The sequence below is a fragment of the Gopherus flavomarginatus genome, chromosome 3 (genome assembly GCF_025201925.1).
Source record: "Gopherus flavomarginatus isolate rGopFla2 chromosome 3, rGopFla2.mat.asm, whole genome shotgun sequence".
Classification (NCBI taxonomy): domain Eukaryota; kingdom Metazoa; phylum Chordata; order Testudines; family Testudinidae; genus Gopherus; species Gopherus flavomarginatus.
This window is the reverse complement of record NC_066619.1, coordinates 116,422,130-116,443,078: the sequence shown is the minus strand read 5'-3', so window position 1 is coordinate 116,443,078 and position 20,949 is coordinate 116,422,130. Positions and strand designations below refer to the sequence as shown.

The following is a 20,949-nucleotide window of genomic DNA, read 5'->3' as shown; positions in this document are numbered from 1 at the left end:
GTGCAAACTTGTGAGAAAAATGGAGGGCCAATCAGAATTGATTACAATGTCTTCTACTAGTGAGGAAAGTAGCCATCAAAATAGGTGTACCCTCTTTTGCATGTGTGTAGAAAATTTGAGCTGGTTAGAAACACTGTACAAAATGAAGAGATTCCCTCCCAGTTGTTCTATTAGGCTGACATTCTAAACAGAAACGCATCTGTGATTACACTGCTCTACAGCCAAAATGCTTCTGAAATAAATGTAGTCCAACTTTACTGATTCTGGGTCACTGAGAACGAAAATGATGCTTAAAATTGTTGATTGGCTCTAGTTTTCAAGATATGCTATTGGGTCAGTATATACGACCCTTGACTTGGGAATGGCGGAGGATAAGTGAGTTATAAAGGGAAGGGATCTCAATTTAAACCAGAAATGACTAAAATACATCTTTGACTGATCTATGAATAAATCTATAACTGGGTTTGGACGGTACTTGCTTTTTAGGCAAAACAATGAATGCTGCAATCTGAAGCTGGTATTGCGTCATACATGATATGAATTGCATCATGTTATTCCTAGAAGTCATGGATGATGCAATCATAACGAAGCTTACATCACTCTGCTGAACAAATTGCCCTATATCAGCTCTAGAAATCATACAGTGTTGTGCTCTCTTATTTGTCAGTGTTTGATTTTGCAAAGGGACACATTTCTGTTTAGCCAAAGTGAGCAGAGATGCCTCGTACTTGTGTGAACAGTGCAGATAACTTCTGCTATGTTTGTGGTGAAGTGACTTTTGCATCACAAAGCACAGTATAACCACTCTGGTTAAGAAAGCCTATCACCTTTCTTTTGGCTGCAAAATTGGAGATCAGGACAAGAGGTGGGCCACACACATATGCTGCAACACTTGTGCAAGAAATCTTGGCCAGTGGTTGAACAGGAAAAGGAAATCTATGCCTTTTGCAGTGCCAATGATTTGGAGAGAGCCAACAGATCATACCAGCAATTGTTACTTCTGCATGGTGCCTCCAGTTGGGAAAGGTGTGTCAAAGAAGAAAAGTGGACTGTGCATGATCCAAACATTCCATCAGCTATACGCCTAGTACACCACGGAGAAGGACTGCCGTTTCCTGATGCACTAGAATCACTCGAGTCAGACGAGGAAGAGGAAGAGGATGAAACTTCTGGTCCTGAACCATCAATGTCACAGGACCCCCATTTTCTCCCATCCTCCTCCTCTGAACCATACCTCATACCACAAGGTGAACTGAATGACCTTGTCAGGGATTTGGAACTCCCCAAGAGTAAGGCAGAGCTGTTGGGCTCCAGACTACAGCAGTGGAATCTCCTGGCAGGTTGTCAGGGCAAATGGAGCCCATCAATGCTTGCAGACTATTGCTGGACAGTGACAAGAGATGCTCCATTTAATGAATACAAAAGACAAGCCAAGAAGCGCTGAGTAGACACTGAATACGACTAAACTATGTACATAATAGTTTTTTGCCTTTTGTTTCATAATAAATTTTAGTTATATAACCCTTTTGCTGATTTTTAAAGTGTTACATAAACAGGACAGGTGAAATATTATCATGTAAAGCAACCATAAACACATGAAAAGACCTAGGTTTACAATTTATGATTAAAACTCTACTATCTACACAATATCCATAGACATAAAATGTAAAAACTTAAATATCTTAGAAACAGTAGCCAATCAGTTTTTAATTGTCATTTTTGAATTCAGCACATCAAAAAAATACAAAATATATAGCACATTTTATCTCTGAAGCAGACGACTTCTCAAAAATTGTAGCCCAGTGTTATTTAATAAAAAACAGATCTGCAGTCATCTTATTAAGAAAAAACTTATATAAGGCCATAGTTGAAAAGTAACTAAGTCTTGAGTATTGAAACTGTGAAATTAGAATATGGTAAGATCTATGATAATACTATCTCTTTTTTTATGGTCCGATTTAATACCTACAAGCAGGTTGGTTGCTTTGATTACATGTTAATATAATACATACTACACAAACTTTAGACAGGAAAATAGCTGAGGTATGAAATTGGGTAGATGAATATAAAATAATTTTACTGCCAAAATGCTCATTAAACTCAACAATTGGATTCTCTTATGATTTCAGGATCTTGCTGTAAGCAGTGTCTGCCCTTTTCAGGCGCATCTAACAATCTCTCATTTATACTTCCCTGCTTTGTATAAATAATGTCATTTGAAAATTGTAGGGAGATAGGCCACAAATGTGTTTCCATGGCTCTTCGGCTATTTTTTGTTTGCTGCTGTGCAACATGAAGTAATTCCAGGCTTGACACCTTAGAGGGGGAGGGTGTAGGAATCTTAGAATTAAAAAAAGGTGACTCTTTTAAGGTAGGGAAAATAGATATGGAACCCAGGTCAGTAGTCTGGCTGAATTTGCTTTTTAAAAGCAGTTCTTCAGTGGTAACATTAGTTTCTGGTGAGGGTCAAAATAGCTACTTATTTCCAAAAGTAAACAGTAAATATCCCCTGAATGCAACTGAAACTAGATTTTTGAAATTCCTGCCTTTGACAGTTTATGCTGCATTTTGCAAATAAGCAACTCATATTGGGAAGATACTGCCAATTATGATTATTCGTTTGTAGGACTAGTGCAATGAGATAATTAACTTTGATCTTGTATGTCACTGAGGAAAGCAGAAAAATACTATAGCGTTGTAAAGTGCTTAAAATAGTTATAAACTATATGTAAACTCTTGTTGGCCCCTTTCATACAGAACCTGCCTTATTCAGGCTATCAACAAATACTACATGCTAATGTAAAGGAAATGTTTCTTTGAAACAGTCCTCTTCACTTTATATAATAAAGTGTGCAAATTAAAATGTGTTCTTGTTTGTTTCCAGACAAGACAACAATGTAGATTCTACTTCTTCTCTGAGGGAAGATAGCAAACTGGAAGGCCTGGAGTCAAAACAAGGTATGTATTAGAGAAAGCTGAAGTCTTGCATTCTTGGTAGTGATCAGTTTCAATAGTCAGTGACTGTCAGCTTGGATGCTTGAACTGGTAGTAATAATAACAGTGACACATCCTCAGTGGAATCAAGTGCTCCCAGAGATCTGTGCCACCTAGACAGTATAGAAATGAAAAAATGATTAATCACTTTTTTTAACAAAACAAAAAAACAAAATCCAAAACATGGGCCTAATTTTCAGAAGTGCTGAGCAATCAAAATTCCCATTGATGCTCCAGTAGGAGCAGAATGTTCTTTTGAATGACATGGAGGTATTTGTTTCCTTCATGCTGAAATATTAACATTCAAAAGTCCTCCCCACTCTTCAATTTTGCACTGTACCTATAGTGATCTGAAGTGGCAGAAGAGAGTTTGGTGGGTTTTGTGTATAGTTAGACCCTACTGGTGCTGGATCAGTAGACCAGGATCTTCTTAAGATCCTCCTGCTTCTTCCCTGGGCTCCGCAGGAAAAATTAAATTAAAAGATTTTGAGGAAGTGTATTTTTATCATGAAGTTGATGCTATCTTTTCACTTTGCCAGTCAAATCCGTTCAGTATGATAACCATTTGCAGCAGCAAGAGATTAGGTAAATCTGTTGTATAAGCAACTAGCCATTCATTGTTCTTCCTAATTCCTCCAGAACTTCAAGTCCTAATAACATAATAGTAACTGTCCTGAAGTAGACTGTAGGTCCATTGTTAACTAGTGGGGTGAACTGACAAAGCAGTTTTCAGCAGAAGCAAATCTTCAGATCCATAAATTAAAACAAGTAGCTATAAGCAAAAAACAAACCTTTTGAAAACCAACCCAAATCTTGCCTCAGTGTGGGGTCCATGCAGTTCTCAGTATCACACCCTGTGTGGGGTCCTGCCTTCCTATAGGCATTCTTCTTGCTCCCAGCAGGTATTGTTAAAGCCTCTTCACTGAGCCCAGGTCCAGCGGAAGGAGAAGAGATGGCAGTAGAGTTTTACTTTCAAAATAAGCAGCCACCTGATTTCTCCAAGGCTGTGTGGCTGGTTCAGAGGATCTGCAATCCTGGTTCCCATCCCTCTCCTGCCCCTCTGAGTTCTGCAGGACTGGAGCTCTTTGTTGCTAGGGCAGCACTACTGCAGCTCTGCAGGAGCACAGTTAATAATTCAGCTGTGGGAGAAGGGAGTATAGTAGAGGGGAAGCAAGACTGCAGGCCCTCCCACTCTCCTGCTTCTCACTTCTGGCCATCTAGCTGAACAGGAACTTTGATCATCTCTCTCTCTCTGGATGTAAATCATTCTAAATACTGATCACCTTCCTTTGGATTCTTTCAAATTCCTTTTTCTTGATGCTGGTGTGATCATAGTTGGCATTCCACCACTTGACATAATCCCTTTACAACTTGCTCCCAAAGATCTTTCTTTGCTGAATTCAGTTCATTTCACTTAAAGTCAATGTTGCTGAAAGTGCTACTCACTTTGCAGGTTCAAACTGTATGTAGGAAAGGTCTGTATTGTGCATATCTCTTTAAAGGCAGTGATTATTTAGGGCCTTATCTAAAAGAAAGCTGCTTCTGTACTTCAAGTGCAAACTGAGCAATACTCTTGATATCCCAAATTTTGAGAGTAGAAATACAAACAAGCCAGTATTTGGTGTGATCGCACCAATATGGCAGCTATTGGTGATCAGGTGGGGACAGATGAGCCTTCTTATTTTGTATCCTCCAGGAAAGACAGGTACAAAATCAGCTTTTCATTATCACTATGGAATCATTCATTATAGAATCATTCTGGTGATTCTAGGGTCTTTGTTTTTTTTAGGACAGACAGAAATGCACTGGGTTAAGCATTCATGTACTGCTGTGATGGGCACTGGGTAAAATACTAAGACAGATAGTGATGTACTTTTGATTCCCTATTGTATGTTGGAAGCTGCTTTTAACCTGCATCAGCTTCTCTTTTAGCATGGCTACTTCATGAACACTGTGTAACAACTGCCAGTATTATTTTATATATGACACTAGAATTAAAGCTGCTTCTGTCTCAGCCTGTTTATTTTCATTGGGACGTACTATACATAGTAATGTCAGAAATAAGTTTAAAATTAGTAGATGCTGCAGATTCTCATGAACTGTATTCCTCTTATGAGGAGCCAATATTATTTGCTTCCTGCAACTTTTATTTCACAATTTTGAGTCCTATCTCAACTGCTTTGCAAATGGTTTATTTTTTTGAAGTAGCTAGTGAGCGGATTTAAATGGAGGGAGGAGGCAGGAATGTCATAAAAGCCGCACAATTGTTAGGAGCAGGATGCCATGACTTTGTGAGAAACGCTTTAAATATTGCTTGTTGCACTATATGGAGTGACCTCGGAATTGACAGATTTCCTGCAGACCTCTTCCACACTTTCTGTGCTATCTCAGGGAATTGATGACTGCTGCAGGTGATTGCTTCATTGTCCTTTTTTATGACTTTATCAACCACAGTATCATGATGGCTTTGGGCAATGACAGCAGCACTTCTCAAGATGTTAGCTTTAAAGAGCTTTTGAGAATATGGGCATAAATTGTAAAATATAACTTAGTAATCATTCTTCTTCCATGCTGGAGCCTATGATGCTACAGGAAAAAAAGGGTAGAAAACAAAGCAGGCTAAGCAGAAGTGAGTAAAATATGGTTAAAAAAGGAATTAAGTGTGCTGAAATGAATTTCACAACTGTAGCTGAAGGAATATGTACAAGCTATCTAAATGAAAAAGATAATGAGAAAAATGCCATCTGAGACTTTTATTACTGTGTAAAATTATAACGGCAAAAGAGGGAAATGAAGCTCATCGGCTAATTAAACAACATTTGTAGGCCAGTGGTTGTGTGATTACTGTGTATTATGCTGCCATGGAGACTCCTAATTCTCGATAGAACCCAGGACAGCCTGTGCCTTTGAAGGCTGGGCAGCTCCCTATTCTATACAGATATTGGGACAGGAATGAATGACTCAATTTGTTAGTAGTGTTCAGGTTTTTCCACCCCCTCCTTATGATCAGTTCCAAAGTGAAGATTGGCAGTAAGACTGAGCGTGCTCAGAGTTTAACTTTTGAACTTTGAACTAGGCTCCTCAAATACAGTTTTTCTTGCCCCGTGGAAATGCAGTCGTGTTACATAAACATGGACTGGTGCTTCGTAGCAAGACAGAAGAATTTCCATTCCTTAATCTTAATGATTCCCATTCCTTGTGGTCTTTCTGGGAAGTTAAAGTTAGTAAGATTTTGTTCAGAGTCCACTGATCCCTTTCTGTAGGCAGGGAGCGGATGAGTGAAACTTGCATCTAAGATAAAAATGCAGTTTTTGAGGTTGCTGTGAAGGCATTTTAGAGACAGGGCAAACTACCTCAAACACATTGGGAGGGATAGCTCAGTGGTTTCAGCATTGGTCTGCTAAACCCAGGGTTGTGAGTTCAATCCTTGAGGGGGCCATTTAGGGATCTGGGGCAAAAGTCTGTCTGGGGATTGGTCCTGCTTTGAGCAGGGGGTTGGACTAGATGACCTCCTGAGGTCCCTTCCAATTTTATGATCATAACATCACTTCTGTGGTGTTGAAGACGTTAGTAGGGGACTGATGGGCCTTATATATCAGTGCTTACTGCAAACTCCTCCATGTTGAGACTCATAGACTTTAGGGTCAGAAGGGACCAATATGATCATCTGGTCTGACCTCCTGCACAAAGCAGGCCACAGAATCCTACCCATCCACTTCTATAACAAACCCCTAACCTATTTCTGATTTATTGAAGTCTTCAAATTGTGGTTTGAAGACCTCAAGCTGCAGAGAATCCACCAGCAAGTGACCCATGCCCCACGCTGCAGAGGAAGGTGAAAAACCTCCAGGGCCTCTGCCAATCTGCCCCGGAGGAAAATTCCTTCCCGACCCCAAATATGGCTATCAGCTAAACCCTGAGCATGTGGGCAAGACTCATCAGCCAGCACTCAGGAAAGAATTTTCTGCGGTAACTCAGATCCCATCCCATCACAGACCACTGGGCATACTTACCTGCTGATAATCAAAGATCAGTTGCCAAAATTAAGCTATCCCATCATACCATCCCTTCCATAAACTTATCAAGCTTAGTCTTAAAGCCAGATATGTCTTTTGCCCCCACTACTCCCCATGGAAGGCTGTTCCAGAACTTCACTCCTCTAATGGTTAGAAACCTTCGTCTAATTTCAAGTCTAAACTTCCTAGTGTCCAGTTTTTACCCATTTGTTCTTGTGTCTACATTGGTACTAAGCTTAAATAATTCCTCTCCCTCCCTAATATTAATCCCTCTGATATATTTATAAAGAGCAAGCATATCCCCCCTCAACCTTCTTTTGGTTAGGCTAAACAAGCCAAGCTCTTTAAGTCTCCTTTCATAAGACAGGTTTTCCATTCCTTGGATCATCCTAGTAGTCCGTCTCTGAACCTGTTCCAGTTTGAATTCATCCTTCTTAAACATGGGAGACCAGAACTGCACACAGTATTCCAGGTGAGGTCTCACCAGTGCCTTATATAACGGTACTAACACCTCCTTATCTTTGCTGGAAATACCTCGCCTGATGCATCCTAAAACTGCATTAGCTTTTTTAACGGCCACAGAAGAGGATACATTTTCATAGAGTTAAACTGTTTTAACTAATATAACCAGATTTTACTCCAAAAAAAGTCAGAATTCACCTAATCAGTGCTACAGATCAAAAATCCTATATATCAACGCAATCAACAATGCTAATCTCCAGAAGCGAGAGTTTATAGGGATTTGACCAATTTTCCCAAACCTAACTAAATTTATGATGATCTTGATCTTGGAAACGTGTGGCTGTGTATGCTTTATACATCGTATGCTGTTTACCTATGTGTTAGTATGCGCTTGCATCCATGTTCAGTAGTTGATGTTACAAATCTGGGATTGCACGTATTGAGTAGCTAAGGCCTTGATTCAGGAAAGCATCCCTATTTTGGACAGCATTTAAGTCCCAAGTAGGGACTTGTGTGCTTTCTTAAATCTGGACCAAAATTCCAGAATTAAGGATGTGTATGTTTCTTTTGAACTCTCTTTATACCAGCACTCAGATTTAAGTTTTTATTTAGGGTAAATAAAACCCAGGCTATCTTAAATATGCCTCTTGTGCTTATAAAACAACTTAAGGAAACTTATTGTTGATTAGGTATTTGGATGAAACACTATTCCTCCTCCATTTTTTTTTTTTTAAGCAAGGAAAGTGCATTTATTATATACTTTTCTTGGTGTTCAATATTGATTTTTCACCCCCTCAGGATAAGTTATGTCATAAAAGCCAAGAAAAATATGTTTTTCTAAAGATTTTCCTTCCATGCTCCTCAGAAAACATGCGCACACACCAAAAAGCATTTATTCTCAGAGTTTCATAGAAGGGGTAGAGTTCTCTAATGCGTTTTTTTTCACTTAAAAGGAAAAATTGATCTCTGTCAAAATTTGTTGCTTAAACTTATTTTGGAACTAGACATTTTAATTTCAGTTGTCCATATCCTACCTGTTAACCTTCACACAGAATTTTCATCGAATGAAAGGAATTCTGTGCAAAGTTCAAGGGGAATATGGCCTCTTATGGGTATGGAGAGTTTTTCAGTTCTTCCTCCTGTTCTCCAGAAATGCCTCTCACCCATGTAACTGCATTCTGGTGATATGCTTTACAACCAAAGGCACCAAAATATGAACAAGCATCTCTAAAGACAGACTTCTAAAATTTCAAAGATGCCTACTGTGCTGTTATTTGAAGAGAGAGGGAGAATGGTTCATGTTGGGACTAAAACATGTTCTCAAGGGAATTGTCATTAGTATTTAGAATGATTAGCAAAATCCTTTCTGTAAGTTTTGCAACAATAAAATATTAAATGTGAGCATCTTGGGGGAAAATTCCAGAGATACAAAGACAATTAGTTAAAGGCATCAAACCCTGGCTCCCTGCTGTATTACACTTCATTATCAATGTATTCTTTATAACCTGAGCTTTAGTAAAACTCAAATTGCCTGGTGTCCAAGAACAGCAATTCACAGAGGAAGTACTGCATTGGTTTCCAGTATATCAGTGGCTTTGTTGTTGATGAGCAATACTGGCAGATCAATAATGCTTCCCAGCCTTGGAGATTTGAGATTTAGGAGCTAAAAGAACAGATGGAGAAAACTAGTAATTCTTAAAAGTCATCCACGGAAAGGAAACATTTTTAAAGCAGTTGGCAAAAGGCTAATTTTAAAAAGGGAAGTTTAAAAAAGGAAAATTACTAAGCATTGTTATGCTATCTAGATGTTTATATCCTAATGCTGATATGCTCTAAAACTATCATTTTGTTTTGTCATTATGCAGTACAGGACCTCACTGTGTATGAACGTACCTTTTGCCTTATATCTTCAGTACACAGTGAAGTCATTTGTATTTTTAAAATGCAGTTATTTAAATCTATAACTTCATTTTTTAAGACTATTTCTGAATTAACAGCCTTAACTATTGTATAATGACCCTACCAGGAGCCACTCTTGAACCCTTGGAATCAGCAATTTTGCCATTTTGTTTCAATAAATAAAAATATTTATATTAAGCAATAAGCAATATTATCAGAGTGTATCCAAAGGAAAACGATGCCCAAGTAGTTGCAGAGGCAAGGTGTCAGGAGTGATAGGATCTCTCTCTTTACAGTGAAGTTGTGAGTATTGGTGATGGAGGTTTTGCTAGTTTTACTTACTATACTGCTTTTTCTAATTAAAGTCTTCCTAATAAATCCCTGCTGTTAATGAAAAATAAAAACCATCACCAGCGTTTCTCTTATAATTTTACTGAGCTGACCCAAATCCATCTGAAATACTTCACTAAAAGACTTAGATAATTGTAATGTATGACTTTTTTCCCCATCTTCATTGGCTTTGGTATTTTTCCTTTATGGTAATTTATAAAGTAATCAAAGTATTTTTAAACTGCATTTTGAGAATTAAATTTACTTCTAAAATAATAAACTATTCCCCACATCAACTTTGATTTTGTAATGCAGAAGCTTCATTGTAATATAAAACCTTATGATCTATTTTCCTAATTAAAAATGTCATGTAACTCCATATGATGGAATAAATTTTTCAGGCACTGCTGCTTTGGTATATTGCATGTTTTTTCTAAATTGAAATAAAAATTGCATTAAAACTTGTCTAAATTAGATCAGTCTTAAAAGTTGGGGGAGGGAAAAGAAGAGGAAATACTTGTCTGTAATTTAGAGATGGTTTTTGTCATATTCTGACTCTGAAGAGAAACATTTTTATGCAGAGGCAGTTTTTTTTAAGATGAAACGGAAATTTTTGTTCGGCTCCCTGCACTGCATGGTTATTTGTTACATTTGTGTTACAGGCAAGGGAGAAGATAGTGATGTCCTCAGCATAAATGCAGATGCATATGATAGTGACATAGAAGGCCCATGCAATGAAGAGGAGAGTCCAGATGTGCCAGAAAGTGCTGTCAGAAGTGGAGCTGGTCAGATAGATGACCTTCAGAAGGACATTGAGAAAAGCGTGAATGAGATACTGGGGTTGGCAGAATCAAGCCCAAAGGAGTCTAAAGCAGCAAACTTGGCTGTTGCTCCAGCAGAAGATGTTCAGCCATCAGCACAGCAGCTGGAGCTCCTGGAGCTTGAGATGAGGGCCAGGGCTATTAAGGCTCTGATGAAGGCTGGCGATGTAAAAAAATAGCCCTAAGCTTGCTTCATTTTAATATTTTTTATTTTTGAAGGGTGTGATGTCTGTTCTCTTCAGTGCTACAGTGCATTTGGATTGGGCATGACATTCCTCATTCAAACCCTTTTGCGTATCCTGACCTTAAATTGTTGATAGTTGGTTTTCATTGCCTCTGGCATGCTGCTTCTGTGACTTATACAAATGGATTGGTTTGACACTGCACTAGATCAGTGTCTCTTTTTGCTGGGTTATCACTTGACATGAATTGGGAAGAAGTCATAGATCTATGCCAGGGTCCTGGGTGCCTTTAATAAAGGTTAAACTAACATTGTAGGTTCTTCATAATTCCTGTAGTTAGCAATTAAACTGCTAATTTGTTTGGTTTTTTTTTTCCTCCTGAATTTGTTAGCAATTTAAGTAACTTGATTTCCATGTGCTTCTTAAAAAGGTACTATTCTGAAGAGGTCTTCTGTAGCGTGACAGTGCTCATATCTGCTTGCAACACTCTGATATGATTTGAGATGTTTATTTCTCATTGGGCCCCAGCTTTTAGGAATATAAATGAACTAGTTAAAATTGAATGATGATTTACTTTGGGAGATTAACAGCATGCTTAATTTTTAGAGAGCTAAAATTGCTAAGAAGAATTTTTTTCAGTAAGCAATCTAAGTTAATTATTGTTAGAGAAAGTAATTCCAGTGACAAACTATGCTAGTAGGTGTTTTTATACTGCTGGTCATTTTATTTGGCTAGTCTCCTCCCACAGTTATTTTATCATGTACATCTCAGCTGAAAACAGGAAAATGAATGCTTTATTTCTCTTATTGTGAGATTTTGTTAATTCAGCACATCATCTTGTAAGATTGGATAATGCAGCGATCAGAAACTTAAAAAAATTCTGATTTTGAGCTCCAGTTTTTGATATTTAACTGATTTCATCTTTTCAGCTACCCTGTAAATAGCTTTCTAGAAAGACGGTGTAATTTATTTTTATGCATTTTTGTAAGGATTCAAAAATCATAAACTCATTCTTCATTTTAAGGATGTTTCTTTAGAAATAATTGCTTTTATACAACTTGTTTTCCTATAATTTGGTAACTGCAACAAATTAATTTTGAATGTTTAGAAGTGGTGCTATTTTTATAATTGAAAGTATATTTAAAAGAAACTTTTGATTTTGTCACATCCCAGGTGTGAGTCTAATTCTTGTTAAATCTTGTTAAATAAAATAAATGGTTCATTACCTGTTGCTATATTGAATTTTCTGTTTGCTTCTTATGCAAATAAGCAAATGAGATGTTTATTAAATAGTAAGAAAACAAACTAGTAACTCCTATATGCTGTATTTGAAATGTTTTCCATTATTTACATCTGCAGGCCTTGTTTTAGTGATGCACAATGCCCAAAATGCTCTAACAGGACTTGAAAGAGCTTCCCTTAGTTGGTAAATATGCAGGCATTGACTTTAGTAGCAAGTTCTTTTTGTGTGGTCTTAAAGATGAAGCAGGATTGATTTTGTTGTTGTTGTTTAAAATAGTACCAACCTACTGCAGCAATAAATTTGCTTGTAAAATAAGGACACTATTAAATGCAGTTGAGCGGATTCTTATGGTGAGTACTCTTCAAAGGGCAGAAGAGGCTTGAGTGAATTGCATCTGGTTTAGTCACCATATTGATGACCCTAACTTTTATCTACTATACGTAGCAGTTGGAGGATGTTCATCAGAATGTATGTGTGAGGGAGAATGGACCTAACCAATTAGTTACTACACAGAATCCTGCTTACCAAGTCAGGCTCTAGTGCTGTAATTTTATCTTATTTTGGGGGGAATTTGGGATTTCTTTGCAGATGAGGAAAAAGAATATGGCAGAAGGACAGCAGGTGAGACCTGGATCTGCCTGGGAGTTTCCTAAACTGTAAAGTCACAGGAGAGTGAGGTTGTTTTGCTATAAAATCTGTTTGTTTTTCTATTGCTGTAAATGTATAATTCCCACAATTAAGGCATTGAATACCTCATTTATGCCCCTTTGCATGGCAGTTGAGCATCTCACCTGTAGGGATATTCTCTTAAGTTATACTAGTGCAGCCACATATACCTTGCTTACCAGTATAACTGACAGGAGAACTTGATCCTTAGTGTTTGCTCCTGTTGCTATCTGTTTCTAGTTTGCATTTGCCAACTCTTCCTGCTATTCTCCATAGTATTGACAAAAGCCCAGAAAATATAAACAATAAAACATCTTATTCTTAAAACTGGAGAAAAATGAACGGTAATATATCAGTGGTTAATCTCTTGTGGTCTGTGTTGATCACATGACCGTTCATTCTGTTGATGAGATTGATAGCTGCACCCCATCAGCTTGTGTGCTGACAAATGTTTATGGATTCACAGCCTCCCTTACCTGCTGGCACTCCTCAACCACATCCTCACCACAGGAAGGGCGGCTCCTTCCATGCCGCAACTCCCATGGCTTCCAGGATACATCTGCCAGGCCATCGAACCATGAGAGCTTATTTCACAGAGCAAACTTTGCTGACTAGGGCATACCTCAGAGGAGCTCTGCAAAGCCAAAATGTAAATTGACTTAAGCTCAGAAATGCACGCTGAAGGTAGTCAGTTATGATCTGACTGGTTAGAGCATTCAGTCCATGAGGTTCAACTTTCCACACACAATCCATGGTATCAGTGATGCATTCTGAGTTATTAAAAAACCAGAAAGTACTGCCAGAAGTAGTTCCAGGGATGATGACTCCTTTAATGGTAACTTAAAATACTGTTTTACTCAGGTTTCCCACTGTCTGGTTAGTGAAGGCATTAAAGCACTGATTTCTGAGCTCAACTGCATTTTCATATTGGCTTTTCAGGTCACCTTTAAGGCTTCAGTTTATGGTGTATTGATATTTTAATTTCAAAGGTGGTTATTTCAAGGTCTATAGCAAGAAATCCCATAGTCTGAGCTTTTGTTTAATGTACAACAGAGAAAAAGGTTTACTATGCATGTGATAAAGAAGGTAAATAATTGAACTTGAAATGAAAAAGAAGAGGAAGGGTTCCAGGAAAATTAAATAAAGATGTTTACAAAGAAATAATTGCCTGATTGTTTTTGTGTATTATAAAAGAGACCACATGTGATTGATTACTCAGGGGCTAATTCATTTTTTGGATACTGAGCTGTTGCTGCTATGGTTTAGGGATATATATCAGCCGCATTACACAGGCTTCTGCATTGATTCATCCTCTCTTTATTCACTGCGCAATTAAACTATTCAGTGTATTTTAAATGCATACTAGACCATATTTTATTTCACTTTTAAATGTCTCCATGTGTGTTTTCCCTTTAAAAATAATTTTAGTATTTCACATTGGAGGCCATGGCAATTGGTTTGGAAAATACAGTTCTGAATTATTTATGGAATACTCTTAAAATAATTTTACATTGTTTTTTGATTAGCAAGTTGGAAGCCTTAGCTGATTCAGGATTTAAAAAAAAAAAAAATCATAGCCTAGTAGGATGGAAGCTTGGACATTGGTCAGTATTAAGGAAAAGACCCTGCTTCAACTTTCTGAGGACCAGAGAAATAGTTTATTAAAATGAATCTTTGCTGCCCTAAGAGTTCCTTTTTTCTCTTTGCTGGCAAGACTGTATTTGTAGTATATAAATAAAAAGGTGCAACTCCCCAGAGAGTCAAGAGTACCAATTATTCCTGATGAGAGGCTTTAATGTATTTTTTATGGTGACTTGATAGAGGGAACAATAATTAGACTTCAGAATGTCATTTTTAAGAGAAAAATTATAGGCCTTTCCACTGAACAATTCAGATTTGTTTGTAGCTTTCTTTTTATTATAGTATTTGCTCTTGAAAGGAAATGTTTTGCCTAAAATGCTGGGAAACAATAGTCTTGGATGATTTGTTTTGAAATAATTATTATTATTAATCACAATGTGTTAAAGGTTTGATGACTAACATCAGTTTACTTCATTGGATTTAGAAAAGCAGCATGCACACAAAAAGCAGGTCACCCACATAGATGACTTGGTTAAAATGCTTTCATTGTAATGTGGTGGTTGTTAAAGGCCATATTAAGCACTCTGCTCCAAATCATACCAAACTGGTGAACTAGGACACTCTTTCTATAGGGGGAGGCCCCTTTGACTGTGGGTGCCCTGCCTGCAGTTCAAGAGAGTACAACTCCTACGAACAGCAGCAGCAAGGGAAGCCTACAGTTCTTCGCTGCTGTGATTGGGCAGCTCGTCACTCAGCTAATTAGGTCTGAAATCATTCAGGACTATAAAGATCACGTATGCCCATTATTGCTAAGCACAGCTCAAACTACAAAGGTTCTCATCCGAACTAATTTTTATATCATTCTTACCCCTGTGGTGTGAGTATCTTAAGGTTTTAAAAAACAAAGCCGTTTCTTCTTTAAAAAAGTGGCTTTTGCACACAGAACCTAGTAGCAGACATAGTATTTTATATGCACTACTAAGCTTTACAAGCATTGCTTTTGCTTTATAAGATCACTGACGTAGGTAAGCATTGTGTCCATTTTATGGATGTAAAATAATTGCAGGTGAGAGTTTTGCAAGAGATAATTTGGTAGGGAGGAGAGATGAATGGTTAAGTCATCGATGCAGAAACGTGAAGAAAAGGAACATGAGTTTAGGAGCACAGATACCAAATTAAAAACTGATTATGAAGTCCTGCAGTTTAGTCACGGTAATATAAACCTTCATGTTTATTGCTAAGTCAATCTGCAATATGTGGAGAAAAAAGTTTATTATGGTTACCTTATTTACAGCCAAATTTAAATGTTAAAATACTGCAATTTTTGTGTCAAGTCTCATGTTTTATGGTCCTTTCTTGCCATTAATATTAAAATATGTAAACTGGATACATAAAAGGTGAAGAAAAATCTGAAGCCTGTAAAAAGGCTTTTGTTGCATACCAGTTAATCAAACTGACTCTAGTCAGAGGGGGAAAGAACCAAAGAGCATAACTGTAAATATTGCATGGTTATTAAACTGTAGAGGACAAGTAATCATCTGTTAAAAAATGCATGTTCATATGGTAGACCGTCCCTTTTTTAAATACATGGTAAGAATCTCTCCCTTTCCATAGGATCTGCCTGGACTATTGTCAAAATTTAAAGTTGAATTTTTGCTTTTTGCATCTGGTGGCCCTGCAAAGTTGCTCTTGGTAACTATTTTAGCTTGTAAAAGTTTCTATTTCTATAAAATTGCAGTTCCCTCTATTTTGTGGCTCCATGCAGCCTAATTTTATTCATGATGTGTGGGTGAATTTGAGCTATCAGAAGAAAGAACTAGTAAACAAAGCTAAATTCTGCTCTGCTAAAGTGATGTAAATCACCCACCTTTATATAGTTACTCTGAATTTAAACTTAAATTTGCCCCTTTGTGGGTTTAACACTTTATCTATTGGAGTCCGGAGTTCCTTATTTATTTATATTACAAGTTAGATTACCGCAGGCCCCAGTTGAGATTAAGGCCCATTGTGCTATGCACTGTACAAGTATGGTAAAACCTGGCCTACAGTTTTTGTACGAGTTTTAACTATTTAGGTTACAGGTATGTTTTTAAACCAAAATAGTTAAATCGGCACAACTCCCAGTGTGGAGGTAGTTACATTACTATAAAGATGCCTTGCACCAACATAACTTATTCCCTTAAATGTATAGGAATAAGGTACACTGGTACAAACATTTTTATAGCAGGAGAATTGCATCCATACTAGGGGTCTGTATTGCTTTAACTATACCAGTTTCAAACAACTATAGTTAAAGCAATACGAAAACTGTACAGAAGCCCTAGGACTATCTCTGCCCTAAAAAAAACTTCTAATCTAGATTGACAGAAAGTGAGACAGGAAATAGCATTATACTCACCTAACAGAGAGAGAACTGAGACACAGAGAGGTTAAGGGACTTGCCCAAGATCACACATGAAATGTGTAGCAGATTTGGGAATAGAACCCAGGTCTCTTGAGACCCTATGGCTTTTAGCCCCAACATGATCCTTGTAGTATCAGTATAGTTAGATTGTGGTGTTACTAAAATTGGAGCTCCTAAATCTCCCTCTTTGTTAAGGAGATACAGCAGCCAGCCTCACTAAAGTACAGGCAAGTTCATTTGATAAAATATCTGTTAATGTATTTTCCATGCCTTGAGGCAATATCTATGCAGAAATGCATAGAACCTGGACTGGACATAGCAATGGAAAAATTAATTGGAGAACACAACCTGCCAGAGCTGAGGCATGGACTAGATAAGTCCTTTCCAGCTTCAATTTCTGTAAAACCTTTTTACATGTTCCAAGGACCCAACCAGCTCTATTCAAGGATCAACTTTCAGCCTACCACCTTGTATAACAGCATAGCCATTGTTCCTTCTAAAGGAACTGATTTGTTAAAGGAATTAATCTTCATAACAAACTGAAATATGGTAGAACTGTTTAATACTATAAATGACTAGTTAGAATGTTCAGCATTAGATTCTTGGGGACTTAAATGTGTGTGGGTTTTTTGCTTCCTTTCAAAGTATAGCAGAACTGCAATAGTTCCTTCTTTGGCTTATCTGCAAGTTTGATAATTCTTTCAAAAAAGCAGCAGCATCTCACTACTACTTAGAGGTTGAGTAAGTATTACAAAGAGGTCTCATGTCTAAGATTTCGTTGTTTTAAGAATATTTTACTGACATGCTGTCACATTATCCATAATGAAATTGTCAAAATAAATTAACAAAGCACATGTGAGGCTGTGACCATAGTTATTCATCTCTTACTTTCTAATTTGTAAACCTGGGGCTGTTCATGCCATATGATCCATGTAGAAAGACATTGAATTCAGTGTGGCTACGCAGTGGTAACAGAGATCCACTTACAAGGATTAGACTGTAGGGCTGGTGCCCTAAATGGGTGCATCTTGTCCTTGGTGCTGATTAGCCAGAGTGTACACCACCAGAATATTAAAATCACTGTGCATGTGGGAAAACCAACTTGCTAGTTCATTGTAGATTTCATTAAATAACGGAGTCCTCAATATTAAATGAATTAGCAGAATACTTTTTCAGTATGCCAGTTTGAAAATGCACATCTGCTTTGCTATAGCCATAGATTAGCATTATTTTCTGATGGCAGTCGAACCCAGAAGCAAGGAGGAAAGCAGTGAGCTGCTTGGCCGCCAGCTCCACCTCCCTTCCCATTTGCCACAGAGGAAGATAATATCGCTACTGTTCATTAAATAGCAGTAGGCCAAAGAGAATGAACTTGGTGAAGTGAGATCTATGGTGGATGAAAAACTGCAGGCCTTTGGGGTATAATATATGCATGCCACTGAAAGCTGTAATCAGTCCCAAGAATCAGTGGGCAGTGTTTGACACCGTGGAGGTGTAAACCTGATCAGAAATGTAATTTAGAATAGCAAGCCCTTTTATGTTAGGGACGGCACTTGGGGGGAGAGATGAAGGAGAATCACTATTCTCCGAATACCAACTTTTCTATAGCCTCCAAGATTTGCATTTAGCATGAAGAAGGATTTTCAGGTTAATTGTGCAAGTAAGGCAAACAGTGAATCCCTTCAGCGGGAACATAAATTCCAAGGTCTGCTGTTGTCATGTTTAAACAAATGTGGCATATGCAAGAATAAGTGAAGTAATGAAACAGATATTTATTTGGGTATGTGATATATATATACACACACACACAGAGAAGCTTACCTCTCTCCCTCATTTTAGATGTAACATGCACCCTCATATAAAAGTGAGGGTTTTTCATTCCCCATGCCATTATACACAAAAGAGAGGAGATGTTTTACTAGAACAGTTTGGTCTTTGCAGCTTTCTGTATTTGTATTGATAAAGTGTTGCAATCAACACTTTGTCTCGCTTCCTCATTTTAATTTTTTTTCTGTCAGTGAATCTCAGTGGGGTACTCTAAACTGTATTTTTATAAATGCCCTCTTTCCCTGCAAACTTTTATCTTCAGCTAGTGAAAAAGATTAATAATCCCCTTACCTTTGCTGCAAAAGGTTTAATAAACAATGCTTAATTAAAACAAGAGAAGCCCAATAAACCCAGAGGGTTTTGCGTTAGCGGTGCAGATTCATGTCATTTTTCTTGTTTGTTGTGTGTTTTTAAAAATGGGGTTGGGGGAAGGACTTGGAGAGAACTTCAGGTTTTTATATTTAATTGAACTAACAGCATGTGCTGACAAGTAATAAATAACAGTGGCATGGAGTGACTAAATAAATTGGTTTCCTCAAGCAATGATTCATTCTCTGTCTTTCATTGCCATCAGGTTAAGAGACAGCTTCTTTTTGTCACCCTACAGGAGAAATATTTGATAGTGTAACTATCCTCTTTCCATTCCAGCCTGGGAAGCCCTTAAATGCATTGAATTAATATAAATAAATAAAAATAGAGCAGTTAAACTTGTGTTGCTCGTTGACTTATAAGTCCCTAAAGAAAGAGTTGCCAAGAAAGCATCTTGCAGTGATTCAGCTTGTAGGAGTGAAATGCAGGATGCTGACTTTTGCAGAAGAAGCCAAAGTAGTATTGAATAATGGAAAATGTCCTTTATCTTTGTAGGTTCCTGCTAAGCACACATTTAAGAACACTATCAATAGGTCCTGATCCTGCAATACTTTTTGGTGGTAGACCCATATCCACTTCTGGCTCTGCAGAAAAATCTTGCAGTGTCAATATCAGAGTGGAGCAACATTTTGAGTGCAGTGAACATTGTCAGATGTAGATTTTTTTGATACTGTGATAATCAAATAGCAGGATGACTAAGTCACTTGGGAGGAAGAGAGCTAAGGTGAACTTTTCTATGCTAGTGCGACTTCCAGCTGCACATGAAACTGATCACATCACTGAATGTATATTAGATAGATCTGCTCATCATCACATTGCTATTCTACTGGTTTCAGACTTGATTCAGGATCCAGTTCAAGGGTTTGGAGCTAATTTTTAAGCACTTTAAATGGGTCAGAGCCTGGCTAGTTGAGAGACCACTCCATCATCAAGGACAAACTGGGACACTGCTTGCCTTCTGTTGTGGAACTCATTATCAGAAGGGACCATAAGGAGCCCGAGCCTGACCATTTGCAGAGCTCAATATAAGGCATCTCTTTGCATAAGCCTTCCCTCCATACTGAGATGACCTGATATCACTTCTCACTGACATCACTTTGATTTGTGTAAGTAACTGCAGCTGAACTCAAGGAATCTGAACTTAAAGTCCCTGCTGAACATAGTACAACTTGTTATGTATTTAGTGGCCAATTAACCACCATGATGGACATTTAAAAAGGGCTAGAAGGCTGTCTCCAACTTTTTCATACCAGGGACTACATTGTATTAAAGATTGAATTGGTGGATCCCTTCCTCTCCCATTTGTCATTGTCAGAACTCCTCCTTAACCATTCATCATCCTAACATCTCTGTGGCAGTGTCTTACATGGGAATGTAATATTAGCCAATCAGTTCTCTTTGGGCTACCATTGGTCCACAGATCACTGTTGTGGAACCACTGGATACACACCAAAACCTTGCTGCTTATAAAGGTGAAGGGAAGGTGACTTGTCACTGGTGCCAAGCCTCAACAGGTTCTATCTATCCAGATACTTACATGGCTCTGGTCACTGGGTGCCTGGGACCCCTGTAATGAACGAGTACTTAGGGCCTGTGGGGTGGGCCGTCGCTATGCACGGCTCATGAGACATTTGATGGTCTCGGACACTATCCGGTGGTCTAGGGACATTTACACAGAGCACATCACCGGCTACCGCCAATACCAAGAGTGAGCCGGCGTGGCTCTGTGCACCCACGGGGGGGAGGAGGCCTATAAACCCCCCCTACCGAACCATATCCCCTAAGCCCTAAAGCCACCGAACTAGATTCCACCATGTGAGGGTCATCCTGTCCCCATTACCCGGCCCACTTACTTATACCCATGACTGCTATAACCCACTGTATGAGCGATGCGCCTTCACTGCTTCCCTACTGCTTCCTGATCCCACCCACCGTACACCCCGCATTGGGGGACCTTACAGACTGTATATGTTATGTGCTAACCAATCCCCAAATACCAGCATCCCCCTATACTCTGTATGTTGCCCCCAATGACCAACAACTGACGCTTTGAACTCTTTGTATCATCTTTATTTAAATATTCTCTAATAAACTTTTAAATCTGAGTGCTGGAATGTTTTGCAAATGTATCTGAGGTTCACTGATGTTTTGGGAA

The 20,949-nt window shown here is 38.2% G+C and overlaps 1 protein-coding gene across 1 annotated transcript in view; it reads left to right on the top strand.

Moving 5' to 3' along the window:
* CAAP1 (caspase activity and apoptosis inhibitor 1) overlaps positions 1-11,929 on the top strand; it is a 35,197-nt gene extending 23,268 nt beyond the window's left edge. Inside the window, exons 5-6 of the mRNA XM_050943202.1 lie at positions 2,885-2,958; positions 10,364-11,929. Coding sequence (XP_050799159.1) covers positions 2,885-2,958; positions 10,364-10,701 — 412 coding nt within the window. The 3' untranslated portion in view covers positions 10,702-11,929. The remainder of the gene's footprint in view (positions 1-2,884; positions 2,959-10,363) is intronic.
* Positions 11,930-20,949: the final 9,020 nt, after the last annotated feature.